Source organism: Paroedura picta, chromosome 7 (assembly GCF_049243985.1).
Source record: "Paroedura picta isolate Pp20150507F chromosome 7, Ppicta_v3.0, whole genome shotgun sequence".
Classification (NCBI taxonomy): domain Eukaryota; kingdom Metazoa; phylum Chordata; class Lepidosauria; order Squamata; family Gekkonidae; genus Paroedura; species Paroedura picta.
The window spans coordinates 104,400,486-104,417,396 of record NC_135375.1 but is presented as its reverse complement, the minus strand read 5'-3'; the positions used below and the strand labels follow the sequence as shown (position 1 = coordinate 104,417,396).

General features: G+C 40.9%; 1 protein-coding gene across 2 annotated transcripts; it reads right to left on the bottom strand.

Moving 5' to 3' along the window:
* Positions 1-4,786: 4,786 nt before the first annotated feature.
* Positions 4,787-15,094, bottom strand: LOC143841884 (bridge-like lipid transfer protein family member 1). Of its 2 annotated transcripts, XM_077346457.1 has the most exons (12): positions 14,857-15,094; positions 13,676-13,923; positions 13,290-13,528; positions 12,113-12,357; positions 11,517-11,622; positions 10,604-10,701; positions 9,323-9,508; positions 8,974-9,142; positions 8,181-8,392; positions 7,459-7,555; positions 5,322-5,446; positions 4,787-4,901 (listed from the first exon to the last, which is right to left on the bottom strand). In XM_077346457.1, the coding sequence occupies exons 1-12, from the start codon at positions 14,959-14,961 to the stop codon at positions 4,827-4,829; spliced, it is 1,905 nt and encodes a 634-aa protein (XP_077202572.1). In that variant the 5' UTR covers positions 14,962-15,094; the 3' UTR covers positions 4,787-4,826. The 2 variants fall into 2 exon arrangements, with proteins under 2 accessions (XP_077202572.1, XP_077202570.1); XM_077346455.1 differs by lacking the exon at positions 4,787-4,901 and having other exon boundaries at positions 4,964-5,446.
* Between the last annotated feature and the right edge of the window lie 1,817 nt (positions 15,095-16,911).

The window sequence follows — 16,911 nt, the reverse complement described above, 5'->3', positions numbered from 1 at the left end:
AGTTCTTTGGTAATAATCCATTCTCCTGGTTGCAATAAAGATTGTCCATAAAACATATCAGATTCTGCACTTGTACTTGAAAAAGCAGAGCTCCTTGAGGGTGTCAAATCTTCAAGTTTGAAGAAATCTAGTCCCAACACTGTGCCACCAAAAAACCTACAGCCACCAAGACAGCTGCACTTATTCTTGCTTCTTTTACTCTTTGTATTATCATCTGACCACCAAAACCATAACCTACAAAATAAAATATGAATAGAGGCACATGATCCATATTGAAACTTAATGGGAAAATCCAATCTCAATTTGCTCTTTATATCAAAATTTACTTAAGAAAACCATTTGTTAAAGATTTAAAGAAACACATCAGTCTATGTTTTATTCATTCTATAGAGAAAGACCCATATTCTAATAAAAACTATCACTGGCTGTTCTAAGTTATGCCTAATTTATTTTATTTGTATCTTTTCTCCCTGATCTGGACCCACAGCAGCTTTTCACATTATCTTTAACCGCTCCTGCGGAGTGGATTAAATAAAGCCCTAAGGGCTATTGGGGAGGAGTTAGGGCGGTCTCTGCTCGTGATAAAAATCTCTTTAACGAGCGAATCAGGAGCCATGAAGCCGCAAAGCGGCTCCTGATTCGCCCCTACGAGTGCCACTCTTGCCCCAATCGGCCGCTTGGCACGGCCTCACCCGCCAGGGGACTCCTTCCCATCGCCCTCGGGAATGGAGCAGGGACACCGCGTGGAAGACGCCACTTCCCTGCTCCTTTCCCGCCACCCCCCAACACCACACTCACGGGTAAGTCCTACGACCCCCCTACTACCCAATGCTGGCAGGGGCTCATGGGAATTGTAGTTCATGGACATCTGGAGGGCTGCAGTTTGACTACCCCTGCCATCTACTGCTATGCGGGTCATCGTGTACTTTAATTAATCAGGAGTTGGACAAGGGCCAGAGACACAGATTATCTTAAAAGATTAAATATAGAAAACATAACTATATATTATGAAAACATAACTATATATTATGAAAATATAGAAAACATAACTATATAGAAAACAGAACTATATATTTTACTTGCTTTAAGTTTAGCATTCAGCAAACAGATAAAGATGGACAGAGATTAGAACAATGACTAATAATATGCAAATTAATATGTACACGAACTACATATTATATGTACATGAACTTCTATTCTGGATCTTATTTTTGAGGAATATATTTTAGCTTTCAAAATGTCTTGATTCCCTTACCCCTTAACAGCAGACTGTTTTCATCTTCCATGGATGCCTCATACACCCCACAAATGAAAATTTGGTACAGAGTTGAAGAGACATCAGTACAAGGCAACCCTCCCTCCTCCTGCACGCAGGCTCAGGGAGGCTTAGAGTGAAATTTTAATATAAATTTTAATATAAATTAAATATAAATTAATATAAATATTATAAATATATAAATATATAAATATAAATATAAATTAAAATATAATAAATTTTAATATAAGTAAAAAACATAAAAACATTTCAGTTTAAAATTATTTATTGCTATTAGCTCCCCTGGCATTTTATATCAGTTTTTTCAGGTCTATGATGGGAGATCTTTCTATGCTGGGGATCACCCAGTTGTACTTGGAGAACCTGCAATCGGAGAAGGGGAGGGAGGCCCATAGTTGTCCTTGTTTTACCTGGTGGAAGAGCACCAGTTTACAGGCTATGTGGAACACCATCTGCTCCATCAGGGCCCAGACCTCCACCAGGAGCTCATTCCACCAGGCAGGAGCCAGGGCCAAGAAAGCCCTAGCTACAATCAAGGCCAGTCGAATGTCCAGATGATATTAACATTAATCTTGAGAAACATTATGGACACTTATTAACCTAGAAGCAAAAATAACAGATCAAGTGGAAAAGCTGAGACCCAAAGGGAAATTTGGTATATTAATGACAAGATGAAAAACTAAAGAGGTAACTGCTTGACTGTTCTCCAATTCCTATCCCAGATGTTGATAACTGATGCACCTAAAGGTGACAGAAAGGCTTTATCTAAACTGGATCATTTCAGACTTCACGTGTCGGTTCAATGAACACAATGTTCTTCACCGGGAAAAGAATCCCAACAGACTGAGAACACACCAAAGACGCTTCTAAATGACATGACAGGTTTTTACATGCAAGGCATATATAGATCTAAATCACCTGTATGACAGTAATCAGAGTGTTCTACCTTCTACCTTATCAGGGGACATCCGAGAAGCCTTAGAAGATTTACCCTTCGATGGGGTAGATCTCTTTAGCCCACAGGCAGACGAGGTATTGGAGAGGATGCACAGATATCATCTCCAAGCCAAGACTCTGGGAATTGGAGGTTCCTAATCGGCTCAGACCCACCCCAGGCAATTCACAGACTGCCGTAAAGATAAATTGGAGTAAAGTTACTTGACTGCAACCAGGTGGCTGCCCTGCAGATGTCGGACATAGGGAGCCCTGCTGTGAATGCTGCTGATGTAACGTTGGCCCCTGTGGAATGTGCAGTGAGTGTCAGAGGACAGTCAAGTTTTGAAAGTCTGTATGCATGTCTGATTGCATGCACAATCGACCCGGATATCGTCTGTGAAGACGCTGCTTTACCTTTATTGATGCCTTGAAAGCAAATGAAAAGTGATTTGTTTTTCCTAAAGTCTTTTGCCATATCTAAATAAAAAAGGACAGTTCTACGAACAACCAAGGTGTTCATTTGTCTTTCGAAAAGATATGTCGGATTTGGGAAAGCACTAAAGATTGTCCCAGGTGTAATTTAGAGACTACCTTTGGTAAAAACGCCACACCGGAGTGTAAAATAACTTTATCTGTGAAAATTTGCAAAAAAAGGTGGTTCCGTAGACAAGGCTGCCAGTTCCCCCACTCTACATGCTGATGTTATCGCAACCAAAAAGGCCACTTTGTATAACGAAAGAGACAAGTCTGTCGTTGCCAACGGTTCAAATGGTTTATGGGTAAGCACAGAAAGAACAAGGGACAAGCTCCATTGAGGGATTACAGGTGCAACTGGGGGAAACAAATTCTTCAAACCTTTAAAACCTTTTCGGTCCTGGCCCCTACCTGGTGGAATGATCTCCCAGGTGCGGGCCCTGCGGGATTTACCAGCTTTCCGCAGGGCCTGCAAGACGGAGCTCTTCCGCCAGGTTTTCGGTTGAGGCCACGGTCAGCGAATGAGTGCCAGCATCCCCCCCCCCCCCGGACCTAGTAAGTTAGATCTCCTCCCCACCCTCCCTGCCGCTCTGATAGCAGGGGGTAGGAATAAGGAGAGCTTCTGCCATGTTGGGATTGTTTCCAAAGTCTTTTAATGGGCATTTTAATGGGGATAAGACTATTGTGACCCGCCACGAGCCTACGGGGAGTGGCGGGAAATAAATCTAAATAATAATAATAATAATAATAATAATAATAATAATAATAATAATAATGTGCAACTTGGGGTATGAAAAAAATAGGTTTGCCACACACAAACTCATGTGAGGCTGAAGTAGCACCAAGGTGAGCTCTGATTGACGAATTGGCAAGCCCGGACTCCTTTAACGAGGTTAGGTAAGATAGAAGGCAGAAATCCGACGCGTTCTGTCAGGTGTTTCTGCAGCCACCCAAAAGAGCACCTATAAACTCTAGGGACTGCGTAGGTATTAAACAAGATTTTTATAAATTGGTGTTAAAACCCAAGAATCACAGAAGATGCAGCGAGGCTGCTATAGCGGTTTCAACCTCTTCCCGAGAATGGCCTACCAGCAACCAATCCTCAAGGTAAGGGTAAGGGTAAAGTAAAACTCCCCATGTGGGAGGGGCTAACACTCTTGGGAGTGTTTTTGAGCTTTAAGTTATTTCTCCGAAGCAGGCCTGCGATCTTCACAGGACCCATGTGGGAATGCACAGAACCCACGAAGGTGAACTTCCATCGCTTGACCCACCAGAGAACTCTATCCTGTGGCCTTTTGACATGAGTGAGAACATCCATCTGTCAAAGATAGTGGCTGCCCAGCTCTCCTGAAATCTTGCAGCCAACCACTTCTCTGGTAGACAGACGACCGTGTTCTTTGTGTGTGTGTGAGGGGGGGGGGGGAAGAATGTTAAAAACTTTTCAGGTGAAATGGTGACCCAAGTGAAGGGGCAAGGAGGCCGAAGGAACACACAAGCCTGCAATTGTTCACCAGCCTTCTACCCTCCCTCACACACAGTTTCTCTTGTTCCCAGGTGTGGGGTGCTTGACCTGGCCCCTGTCCTGCCTGGCAACTTGGAGATCCCCCCACTCCTGGGGTGGTTTTGGCTCCTGCAAGGGCTCTGCCTCGCAGCTAGGGATATCCTAGGGACTGGAACAATCTCACCACTGAGGCACGCCGGCCCCTTTTGTCTCCTGCAGTGCTCTGCATCGTTCACCTTCCAGTCCCAGCTGGTAGTGGAGAAACCCACCCCCGAGACCTGGGGGGGGCTCACTCTGCAGAGGCTGTCGATTGCATGCCTGTGTATGCCACCTTTGGAGTCCCCAGCCCAGAAACCTTGGGCAGGGAGTCAGACACCTCCTTGAAATCCTTCGTAGTCTGAGGCCCCAGCCCAAAAGCCTTGGGCAGGCTCTCAGCCAACTACTTGAAGTCTCTCTTCATTGTCTTTAGTGGCGTTGTGCTGGATCTGTGAATGAACGCAGACCTTGGGGCCTTTCCGCACAAGGACCAATGTTGCCAATTGTTTTCAGTATGCAGAAACGCTATATTTAATAGTGGAATTTCGGCATTCCTCATACCTTTAATTTTAGTGGAATATTGAAGTCCCAGCAGCGTTGTATTCATACCCCACAGGTTTCTGGTCTCGCTGGAATTGCAGCAAAGGAAGCGATATTTTTCTGTGCTTCTTCCCGCCCCTGGCCGTAAATCAAACAGAACAGCCAATGGACAGTTGTGTTCATGCTCCCGAAAAGCCCCTTTCCCTTTAAAAACTGTTTTTTTTAAGACACAAACACACCAGTTGCAACGAATATGTACAATATTTCTATCCTGAATATCAATATCTGCATGATGGCTTATTCAGGTAAACAACATTAGAACCATTCTAGGAAATCAAACGGCAAACATGCAGCAGAAACATTTATTTAAAGGTGGAATGTCTGAAGGGACATTGCTGAGCACCCTTCAGAGTTATTGAGACCACAGTTCCGCTGATTATGCTCCTTCTTCTAAATGTTACGTTGTCATGAAGAGCATCATGGCATTTTCCCATCCACTGTGTCGTCAACTTCAACGGCACCGGAACTGCCTCCAGGTCTTGCTGTCTTCCTTCTCACCTGAACTCTTATATAAACCACCACGTCCACAGGGAAGGTTGATGAGGACACCAAGGAGGCTGTGGACTCTTCTAAGGGATCTTGCATATCCAACTGCCCGATATCTTCATCTTGGGTGCTAACAGCTTTTAATAAGACAAAGAAATTAGTTTTAATAATTAAGCAGGGGAACATGGAACAAATTGTAGCTGTGATAGAAATAAGTTAGTTTGTCATATGGTACCTGCATCGTTCCTTTTTATTGGAGTTATAAGAATGGTTTCAAGTGCCTTTTCTAGGAAATCCAACAAGCAGGGGCTAATCACCATTTCCTCCGGCAAAGACTGCAGTGCAACCCAGGCGTACAATTTTGCTGTTTTTATGCCACCTCTTCCCTTCCCTTTGGCCGAAAGGTTTTTTTAAAAAAGCGTTCAGTGAAATACCAGTTAACCAGCTTTCATTAGAATACAAATTGAGAAATGGATTTTCTAACTCATTGGATAAATCTATTTTTGCTCAAGAGCCCGAATCCTAGCCTTTTGCATATACATCATCAAGACGGCATGACTTAAATACATGTAATTTGAAACAGCAAGAAAAATAGCTACCAAATCAATGAATAAGCTTTCTATAAAATTAAACAGATAGCAGTTAAAAACAACTCTGTCCTGAATGGCTGCATTTCAATAGCCCATTCGGTAGAAAGGTGGCCATGCAAAGTTAGGAACAGGCCCTGACTGAGGTTTAATGATTTGATGGTTTTCTTCCGCTTTGGAAAAGTGGGGAGGGAAGGAGTTGAGATTGCACCCAGAGTCGTCATCAGTCAGCTGAATAATCACGGGGACTGGTTGGGTTGGCTAAAGACAGAAAGCAGAGAGCAGGCATAAATGGACAGTTCTGCAGAGGGAAGCAAGCAGTAGGATCCCACAAGTCTTGGTACAGAGACTTTTTAATGTGTTCAATAATCATCTGAATTGGGAGTGAGCAAGGCATTAGCCCAATTTAAAGAGTATATCAAACTATTCAGAGCTGGTGCAGTGGTTGGACTAGTCTCTTCAAATCTCTATGTGTGCCACAGAAGCTCGCTGGGAGACCTTGGGCCAGTCATATTCTCTCAGTCTAATCTAATTTGCAGTAGCTGGAGAGAATCCTAAAGGAGAATCCTAAAGTACTATAGAAGTTGAATAAATGGGGCTAAGAATTCCATGAAGAAGCAAACGGGGAAGGGGGTATACTTAAAAAAAAAGAGACATTAAATTGCATGGGAGTATAATTTTAGAACTCCCATCACTAACATAATTATAGTGTGGTTTGTGAAATTAGGATTTCCATACTCAAGAAATGAAGAGGATAGTTCCTCTGAAGACCTAGATATATTTGGAAGTTGAAGAATTTTTATTCCATTAAGGGGAAGTATCAATTCACTTTTGATTGCCAGAGGTAAAATCCTGACACTTAATACAAAAATAGATGCCATATTTGGTCAACTCTATTTGTATTCATAATGCTTCGCCTCAAAATGCCTTGTAAGGCACTGCCAATGTTTTAAACTACAAAGATTGTAGAAAGCCCTCTTCATCTTGACCTCAAAATCCCTATGTTGCTATCTTTGGTTTATTCTTCTATATGAAAAAGTAAAATGTAGCTCAAAGTGCTTGTCAGTTTGAATTATGATTACAGAATTTTAATGTTTGCCAATGTTGCATCCAATTCTCTAAAACCACGTTAAACCTCTACGTTCATAGAGGTTTTCACAAAACCATTTGTGAAAAAATGTCTAATAATATAAGAATAGAGAGAATAAAAGTGAAGGATAATGTTTAAAAATAAATATTAAAGAATTCCGGATCTTGAATCCAGTATCAGATTTTAGCATCCAAATTACATCATGTAAACATCTAAGTTTATTTGGAAGTCAAAAATGGTCCTAGTCAAATGGGGATGGATTTCCCAGCCTTTTTGATCCTGTGGGCCCCATTGTTATTCTGACGCAAGGTGGTGGGCACAATCACAAAATGGCTACCACAGGAGGCCATGACTGCCAAAATATGGGGCTACAAGGTCATTCATAACCCCAAGAGTAACTCATCAACATTTCAGGCAGAAGCTCTGTAGAACTGGATGTATTTCAAAATGAATACATTATATTATTTCATACCATGCAGCTTGGATTCTTTGCAAAGGGTTCTTGGCAGAGATGAACCACGGGATGCATTCGGCCATTCAGTCTTTAACATCTCGGAGTTGTAGTGTAGCTGAAAGGAAACAAATTGCTCGTTTCACACCTGTATAGGCATTCTGTCACTGGCAGCATTCATAGGAGGAGGAGGAGGAGGAGACATGCAACAGAGTTCTGGGCTTTGTCCGACTGCCGCCGCCGACTCAAGTAAGCACCTAGCGCCCGCTGCATTCCCCTGCAGCGGGCTTGCTTACTAGTATATAAATGATTAACAGAGAATTAAATGTTTAAGAAAATACTTTTAAAGTTATTACATCCAGGCAGAGGGACAGGATGGAGTTTTTCTTCAAATAAATTAAATGAATAGTAATTAAAATTCTACGCTAAGGAAAATATTTTGATGTTTAAATTAATGTATTGTAGGTTTTTGGATAAGTTCATTGCCACAGTATCTAAGAAGCATGTTAGAAGAATTTCTAGAACCAAAATTCCATTCTACCCCAACATTTAAGTTCCACTGTAACTGTGGCAAATTGTTAGGTAATTAGTATTTTAGTTCACATTGTTAGCATAAACATATTAGTTTGGCATTTCAAATTATAGTGTTAATGCAATATTAAAACTTTGAGACGGTTTTATGAAAAATGTTTGGATGTGGACAAATTGTTATTTCAATAATGAAATCATATATTCTTCAATACCTGTGGTGCACTTGTGATGGGCAGGCAAATTCCTAAATCATTAACTGTTAGCTGAAGAAAGAGTGTTCCCAATGCCTGAGCAGATGTCGGCTGGATTCCAGGTGACATGTCAACTATTTCCTTTGTGGCCATGTGGATGTCTTTACGCAAGGCCAGTCTCTGTTCACTCCAGTTGTCATAAGCAGCCTTATAATTCAGCCAGAAAAGCACAGCTTTTTAGGGGGAAAAACATTTTGCATGATGTTAGCTCATAACTGCGTATAATCCAACCTTGATTTTAACAATAACGCTATCCCGGAAGAGCTAGAAAGTTATTTGCATTTCAGTTCCCAAACTATGTTGAAGAACAAAGGCAGCATATTGCCTGAAATTGGGATTTCTTTACAGTTCAAACGAAGAAGAAGAAGAAGAAGAAGAAGAAGAAGAAGAAGAAGAAGAAGAAGAAGAAGAGTTGGTTCTTATATGCTGCTTTTCCCTACCCGAAGGAGGCTCAAAGCGGCTTACAGTCACCTTCCCTTTCCTCTCCCCACAACAGACACCCTGTGAGGTGGGTGAGGCTGAGAGAGCCCTGATATCACTGGCTGGTCAGAACAGCTTTATCAGTGCCGTGGCGAGCCCAAGGTCACCCAGCTGGCTGCATGTGGGGGAGTGCAGAATCGAACCCAGCATGCCAGATTAGAAGTCCGTACTCCTCACTACACCAAACTGGCTCTCTAATACATTTTCCTCCCCAAATACTGGTGTTCAGAAGGCATATAAATCTTCATACAACAGACACAGCATCTAGCAGTACCTCTATCAAAGGCCACAGGCTGAGCAAAGACAACGGGTCTGTTTAAAGTGATGAGCACAGCTGCACGATCCGATGAGCCACCGATTTCCTCTCTGAGGGCATTTCTTAATCCAATTCCAGTCTTAAAAGAAGCAACCTGATGGAAGTCTGATCCAGCTTCTTCATAAACCTTCAGATAGCCCAGAGATATTAAACATGAGACTTCAACATTAAAAAGGACCCACTTTGACATCGTACAAACAAACTAAAATTCAGGGTGGTTGTTCATTTCCACAGTGTTTTGCAAAGCTGTTTTTGGCATCTCCTTTTAAATCTTATTTTGAGAACCATACGAAGGATGTAAACTTACGTGATGTTTAATAGTTTGCCCTAATGCCGGATTCAAATCCACCTGGCATTTACCAAAAAGCTTTAAGGAGCTGCTACTGCCAGACACTGCTTTTGTTTGGATTCTGTTGGACAGCTCCAGTTCTGTCAATCCTGTTTCGAATCTTACAGCCCTCACATATGGTGTTGTGGCTGTCACCTGGATACCCTGGTAAGAAAAACAAAGGCTATTAAAGGTATGCTTCAATGGTCTCTCAAACATTTTTTTAATAAAGTTTTCAATAAGTTTTCGGTCTTTCAACAGATTTCATGAAAAAGTAGTTGCCTAAAATAACTTGCGAAATCAGCAGTAGCCAATTAGACGTTAGCTGAGGCATTTGCAAGTCACTTTCGGCATGACCTTTCTCTAACTTTGGACACAGTAAGTGAACTAGAGGCCCCTTGTCCATCTTTGGAGAGAACAAGGAGAGAACAAGGAGTCACTTCAGACGACTCTCACTAAATGAAGTGGACAGGATGCTGGCAGCACTGAGGCCAACCACTAGACCCATGTCCATCGTGGCTCCTAAAAACAACAGACATAAGCATTGGAGCCCCCCTCTGGGAAATAATCAACCTCTCCCTCTCAGCAGGAGAATTCCCGGAGGGATTAAAAGAGGCAGTGGTATGCCTGTTGCTCTAGTATTGCCAATGGTCAAAGAAAGAGGCAGAAATCTCTGGCTTGAGGAATGAGATGAGGAAATGGTTCCCAGAAGGGAGTGCCCCAAGAGTTACTCAAACGCCTCCTTGTTTCTTGCAATGCAAAGAAGACCCTCATCTTTTCTCCCCCCCCCCCCCTCTTGCTAAGATTGTTCTTTCACAACAACCTGTACATGTCTCAAAGACAGAAACGTCTCTCTTTGTTTACAGGCTTCCTATGGAGGTAGGAGTGGGGTGTTAAAAATTATCTCCTCCAGGTGTCAAATACACTAGGTACACGAGTGTTTGGAAGCCAATTGTTTTGGCTGAAAAATGAAGTAGAATACAACATAATCATTTAAAATTGCAAGTAAATCTAAGATTACCCTTAAGCTTAAAAGGGCAGAACAGTAGGGATCTGCTATTTATGAAGAAGCAGAACAGACACAGAAAAAAGAACAAGGAGCACCCTTCCTACTGAGAATGAGGTTAAGACGTGATGCAGGGCATAACCTACTCATTATGGCTCAAAAACTGATTAAACGCATACTATTAATGTGCTTTTAAAATGGGGGAAAGGTACCCCTTGTCATACTGTGGCAAACATGCAAGAGACAAAAACTACCTTAAACTGTAGACTGAAAGAATAGAGGAGAATCTTTGGCTTCTCTCCATCCGTTGTCCCATCATGCGCATTCCAAAGAGGACTAGGTGGCTCCACTCCTGCAAGGATATTTCGTATATTTCCAGAATTTTGCCAAGGATTACAAATTTTGATATTATTTATAGATAAAACCTAGGAGCTGTGCAGTGGTTTAATTCCCAGTCTGCCATGCAAACGTGCTTGGTGACTTTCAGCTTAGCCTGTCTTTCAGGGTTAGTGTGAGTGTAAAATGGTGAACAGGAGACCAATATAAGCTACTCTGGGTTCTCTATTGGGGGAATAGTTGAGAGATGCTTGAAATAAATACGATCCATCCAACACAGCTTTTGTCAAGAAGGCTTCTTATTCTGAAGTCAATCTCATAAAAGAGGAGCCAGATTTGAACGTTCAAGAAAGTATGGCACTGGTTTTCCTAGCACACACTTGATTATTTCTTGCTTCATTTAAACCATAAACAATGGGTTAGTTTTGACAAGTTTTTCCACTTGTGAAAAAAAGACCTTTAAAATGCTACAATAAGGATTATTTGTTTGTTTATTTGATTTATATCCTGCTGCTCTCGAGACTGTCTCAGGGCAGGTTACAGTCACATCGTAAAACCCCACAAAGATAAAAATTTGAACAATTAAAACCCCACCGTGGTTAAAATTTACCTGGCGGCAGACCCCCATCCCCTCTCTTCCCGCCCGGCCCCTCCCTCACCCAGCTCTTCAGGGGGGGATACTAGGGGTGCCTGTCTTCTCTGAATGAACAAAAGCCATGTAGTATGGGGGGCTGTAACTAAAGAAGGGAATTGTGTGAGATCTAGAGGAAAAGCTGGTTCTATCTACTAGAAAGTAACATTCGACTAAAATTCAAAAGCCATTACACTTACCTGAAACTTTCTGCATCGCTTCATTGAGCTCTTTCATGAAGACTTTCTGAACAAAAACTAGGTGGTTCAAAAGGTCTGTGGTGAGATTATGTCCAAATGAACCAACCTGGCAGAGAAAGATAATGCTTATCATAAACGAATGCGTGATAAAACTGGCTTCGAGAAAAAATCTATTCCTGAACTAAACATTTTCCCACTTCAAGTAAACCAGATTGAAAAGACAAGTTTCTACTAAAAATGTGTGCAAAGATCTACGTGATAACAGCAGAGGTATGCTCCAGTCCTACAATACAGCACAGGTTTTCAAGCTGTATTATTTGCACCACCAGCCTGACACAGGATTTCTATAACTATTAATTTGTTCATTACCAATGATAAATATAAAAACAAACAGCCTGTAAACTTATACATTTCCTTCTCAGAAAAAGCATGGTGGGACCCAGGTTCTCTGACAGAACAGTTGCTGGAATGTTAGATACAAAAGGCTGAGGACCATGTTTATAGCATCACAACAAAAATACTGTTCTATGCAGAAACGTTAAAACTCATGTATAATAAAATAACTTTCCCAAATAGTGGAAGTCTTGAATACAAACCTCAGCAACGCAACGCGAGGAATTTCCCTGTAGATAATAACCCTGTTTAGTCAGTAGCTCATCTATACTCCATGTCTGATCTGTATAGCTGTCATGCTCCTCCATGATGCATGTACCCGACATGCTTACAGGAGGAAGGTTAAGACTGGCTGATGGAGGGATGGAAGATATATCAGTGGCAGAGACTTTAAAAGTGCATCGCAGCCTGTGATATGACAATTCAAATGTAAACCTTGTTTGTGCACCTGAAAAACCAGGAGATATGGCTAAATTTAGTATCATACATTAGCAATACAAATCACTACAGAAATGTAGACCACAGTGAACATGTTGGAAATTCTGAGAACTATTCATATGCCTTCATGGCTGTTCTTTTTAAAAAAAATTGCTGCTGAAATGTATGGCAAAGGGATTTTTAATATTATGATATACACTTAAAGTAAAAGGTTTTCAAAATTACAAAAAAAATGGGAGTCCTGCCCTCCTACATTCTCCAAAGAAAGCCACTAGTATTAGTTCTTGCATTGAACAAGATGTCTAATTTGATGTTCCTCAGAGAGGGAACCATAACCATGAGGAATCCATATTTCTTTACTCATAAGCATAAACATAAAAAGCACCCAACAGGATTTAGGAAGGTTTCCCATTAAACTGGCCATTCCCCGAGACCTGGCAGATTATGAATTGTTTTTGCTGTCCTCTCAAGTTTCTAAAGAAATTCCCTAGCAATATTGGAGTGCTGTTGTTAGGAAAAGATAACAGCCAAAACGCTGCACGTGAAAATTTTCTCATGAGTTGCTCTGGACTGTAACCATAAGCCGCATTTCAAACTGCAATAATTATTGACTGATAGTTACATTATAAATATTTGAGAATAATTTAAATTTTGCACTTTATCCTCATTTAATTTTCAAAAAAAACTTAACCAAAATATTTCAAATCCTGTGCCTTTTCCTGTCTCCTCCAAGCATCCCTGTCATGTCACACATAGAGCTCAGAGAAGGGACTCGTCAAAGGAAAGCCGTGGAAAAACTGACTGGAAGCATCAATGCTTTTGAATGTACCCATTACAAGTAGAATTGTTATGTGATATATTACAAGTGGAATCCTTTAATGATGCCATGATATTTGTGATATTCCCTAAATAGAGATCTATGAAGCTCATTGGAACAGTTACCTGTCCTTCCATGGCTTCTCATTCTTCCCATCTTGTACTCTGGTTTTAAGGATGGCAAGAGGGCTGCTCCAATAGCAATTCCATCAGTCCTGGCACTGAATTTAAGAACAATGGGCTTCTTCTCCAAGCCCTCAGGCAACTGCGGAAATGCACTGGTTTCAATAGGTATCTGGTTTACGCTTGTGGGAGCCTTTTCTCCAGGTAATGGCATTGCTGTGTCTTCTTTTGTAGGCTGCGGTCTGTTTATTTTACAAAGAAACACAAATTATTAGACACACAATAGACATTGGGTCCCAGCTGCCTGATTATAATACATAATATAGGCATGACCATGCAAATTTACAGGAAATCTCCCAATGGCAACCTATGTCGAGTCAAATACTTACACTGTCGGTGGCTGTCTGATGAGGTCAGAGATCTGTTTCGAAAGCTGATGAGAACTCCGCACCGTCATGCTGTGAAGGGCAGCTGGATGTTGAGGAATGTTGATTCTGAGAGCACCAACTTTGAATTCTGCAGCATTCTTTGTTTTCAGCCCTCGTTGGGGACTGTGAAGAGCCTGTGATTTGGCAATGCTGCATTTCACCACCGTTCGAAGACGGTGGACATCACCACATTGTAGACCACCTGATTTCTAAATGATAATAAGTAGCAAGATTAATAATTCAGAAAACCTTTATGGCTCCGTTATCTTTATGGTCTGGCTCTTCTCTGAGGAATTCTGCAGATATTTGATCATTCTAGCCCTTTGAACATTTCCAAGATACCGGGGCTTCCTGAAATTCTTCTAGAACTACGTATTCCAATTACGAACTCCCTCACATTAACTGAAAATTATTGTTTGAAAACCCCTCTTCTCATTCAGATATGCCCATTAAATACAAGAAGGAGCAATTCTGCATTGACCGATCTATGGGGTTACAGTTACAGTTGACATGTTAACGTTCAATGATTACTGCTGTTATTGTTACTGTTGGTTGTTACTGAGCCATTTCGATCACCTACTGTCTCTATTATTGTTTTTATTTTGTTCATGTTCTTGTGTTATGTAAACTGCCCTGAGCTGTAAGAAGAGGGTGGTAAAACAAACAAAAAAACAAATAGTTTAAAATCACCCTACACATTCTGTCAAATCTTGATTACCTGATCAGCTCACATGAAATATAGTCAAGGGCTTGGTATTCATCAGAATGAAAGGCCTGAGGATAATGTGTGCAAAGATCTACATGATAACAGCAGAGGTATGCTCCAGTCTTACAATACAGCAGAGGTTTTCAAGCTGTATTATGGGCACCACCAGCCTGACACAGGATTTCTATAACAATTTGTTCATTCCCAATGATAAATATAATAACAAACAGCCTGTAAACATATACATTTCCTTCTCAGAAAAAGCATGGTGGGACCCAGGTTCTCTGGCAGAACAGTTGCTGGAATGTTAGATACAAAAGGCTGAGGACCATGTTTATAGCATCACAACAAAAATACTGTTCTATGCAGAAACAAATGTTAAAACTCATGTATAATAAAATAACTTTCCAAGATAGTGGCAGTCTTGAATACAAACCTCAGCAACGCAACGCGAGGAATTTCCCTGTAGGTAATAACCCTGTTTAGTCGGTAGCTCATCTATATTCCATGTCTGATCTGTATAGCTGTCATGCTCCTCCATGATGCATGTACCCGACAGGGTTACAGGAGGAAGGTTAAGACTGGCTGACGGAGGGATGGAAGATATATCAGTGGCAGAGACTTTAAAAGTACATCGCAGCCTCTGATATGACAATTCAAATGTAAACCTTGTTTGTGCACCTGCAAAACCAGGAGATATGGCTAAATTAAGTATCATACATTAGCAATACAAATAACTACAGAAATAGCCACTTATCTTCTGCTTCATGGGTCAAAGCTACCTGTTATCTCTCTGCAAGTGATGCTCAAGTTGCTCAGTTAAACTGCCTGTGTGTGGAGGGAATGTTTCATCCCAACCCCCAACCAAATTTTCACCAAGATTCATACGTGGCAAAGATATAGTGGTTAAACTTTAGCAAATGTAGACCACAGTGAACATGATGGAAATTCTGAGAACTATTCATATGCCTTCATGGCTGTTCTTTTTTTAAAAAAATGCTGCTGACATGTATGGCGAAGGGATTTTTAATATTATAATATACACTTATAGTAAAAGGTTTTCAAAATTACAAAGAATGGGCGTCCTGCCCTCCTACATTCTCCAAAGAAAGCCACTAGTATTCGTTCTTGCATTAAACTGCAATAATTATTGACTGATAGTTACATTATAAATATTTGAGAATAATTTACATTTTGCAATTTATTCTCATTTAATTTTTGAGGAACTAGTATGTCATGTTTTACAAATTCAGCACGCAATTTTACAGCAATTTTACAATTTCAGTTCCTTAAAAGCATCAATGCTTTTGAATGTACCTATTACAAGTAGAATTATCATGTGATATATTACAAGTGGAATCTTTTAATGATGCCCTGATATTTGTGATATTCCCTAAATAGAGATCTATGAAGCTCATTGGAACAGTTACCTGTCCTTCCATGGCTTCTCATTCTTCCCATCTTGTACTCTCCTTTTAAGGATGGCAAGAGGGCTGCTCCAATAGCAATTCCATCAGTCCTGGCACTGAATTTAAGAAGAATGGGCTTTTTTTCCAAGCCCTCAGGCAACTGTGGAAATTCATTGGTTTCAATAGGCATCTGGTTTATGCTTGTAGGCGTCTTTTCTGCAGGTAATGGTGTTGCAGTGTCTTCTTTTGTAGGCTGCGGTCTGTTTACATTACAAAGAAACACAAATTATTAGAAACACAATAGACATTGGGTCCCAGTTGCCTGATTATAATGCATAATATAGGCATGACCATGCAACTTTACAGGAAATCTCCAAATGGCAACCTATGTCGAGTCAAATACTTACACTGTCGGTGGCTGTCTGATGAGGTCAGAGATCTGTTTTGAAAGCTGATGAGAACTCCGGACCGTCATGCTGTGAAGGGCAGCTGGATGTTGAGGAATGTTGATACTGAGAGCACCAACTTTGAAGACTGCAGCATTATTTGTTTTCAGCCCTCTTTGGGCACTCTGAAGAGCCTGTGATTTGGCAATGCTGCATTTCACCACCGTTCTAAGACGGTGGACATCACCACATTGCGGACCACCATCTGATTTCTAAATGATAATAAATAGCAAGATTAATAATTCAGAAAACCTTGATGTCTCCGTTATCTTTATGGTCTGGCTCTTCTCTGAGGAATTCTGCAGATATTTGATCATTCTAGCCCTTTGAACGTTTCCAAGATACCTGTTCTTCCTGAAATTCTTCTAGAACTACGTATTCCAATTACTAACTCCCTCACATTAACTAAAAATTATTGTTTGAAAACCCTTCTTCTCATTCAGATGTGCCCATTAAATACAAGAAGGAACAATACTGCATTGACCGATCTATGGGGTTACAGTTACAGTTGATATGTTAACGTTCAATGATTACTGCTGTTATTGTTCCTATTGGTTGTTACTGAGCCATTTCTATCAACTCGACTACTGTCTCTATTATTGTTTTTATTTTGTTCATGTTCTTGTGTTATGTAAA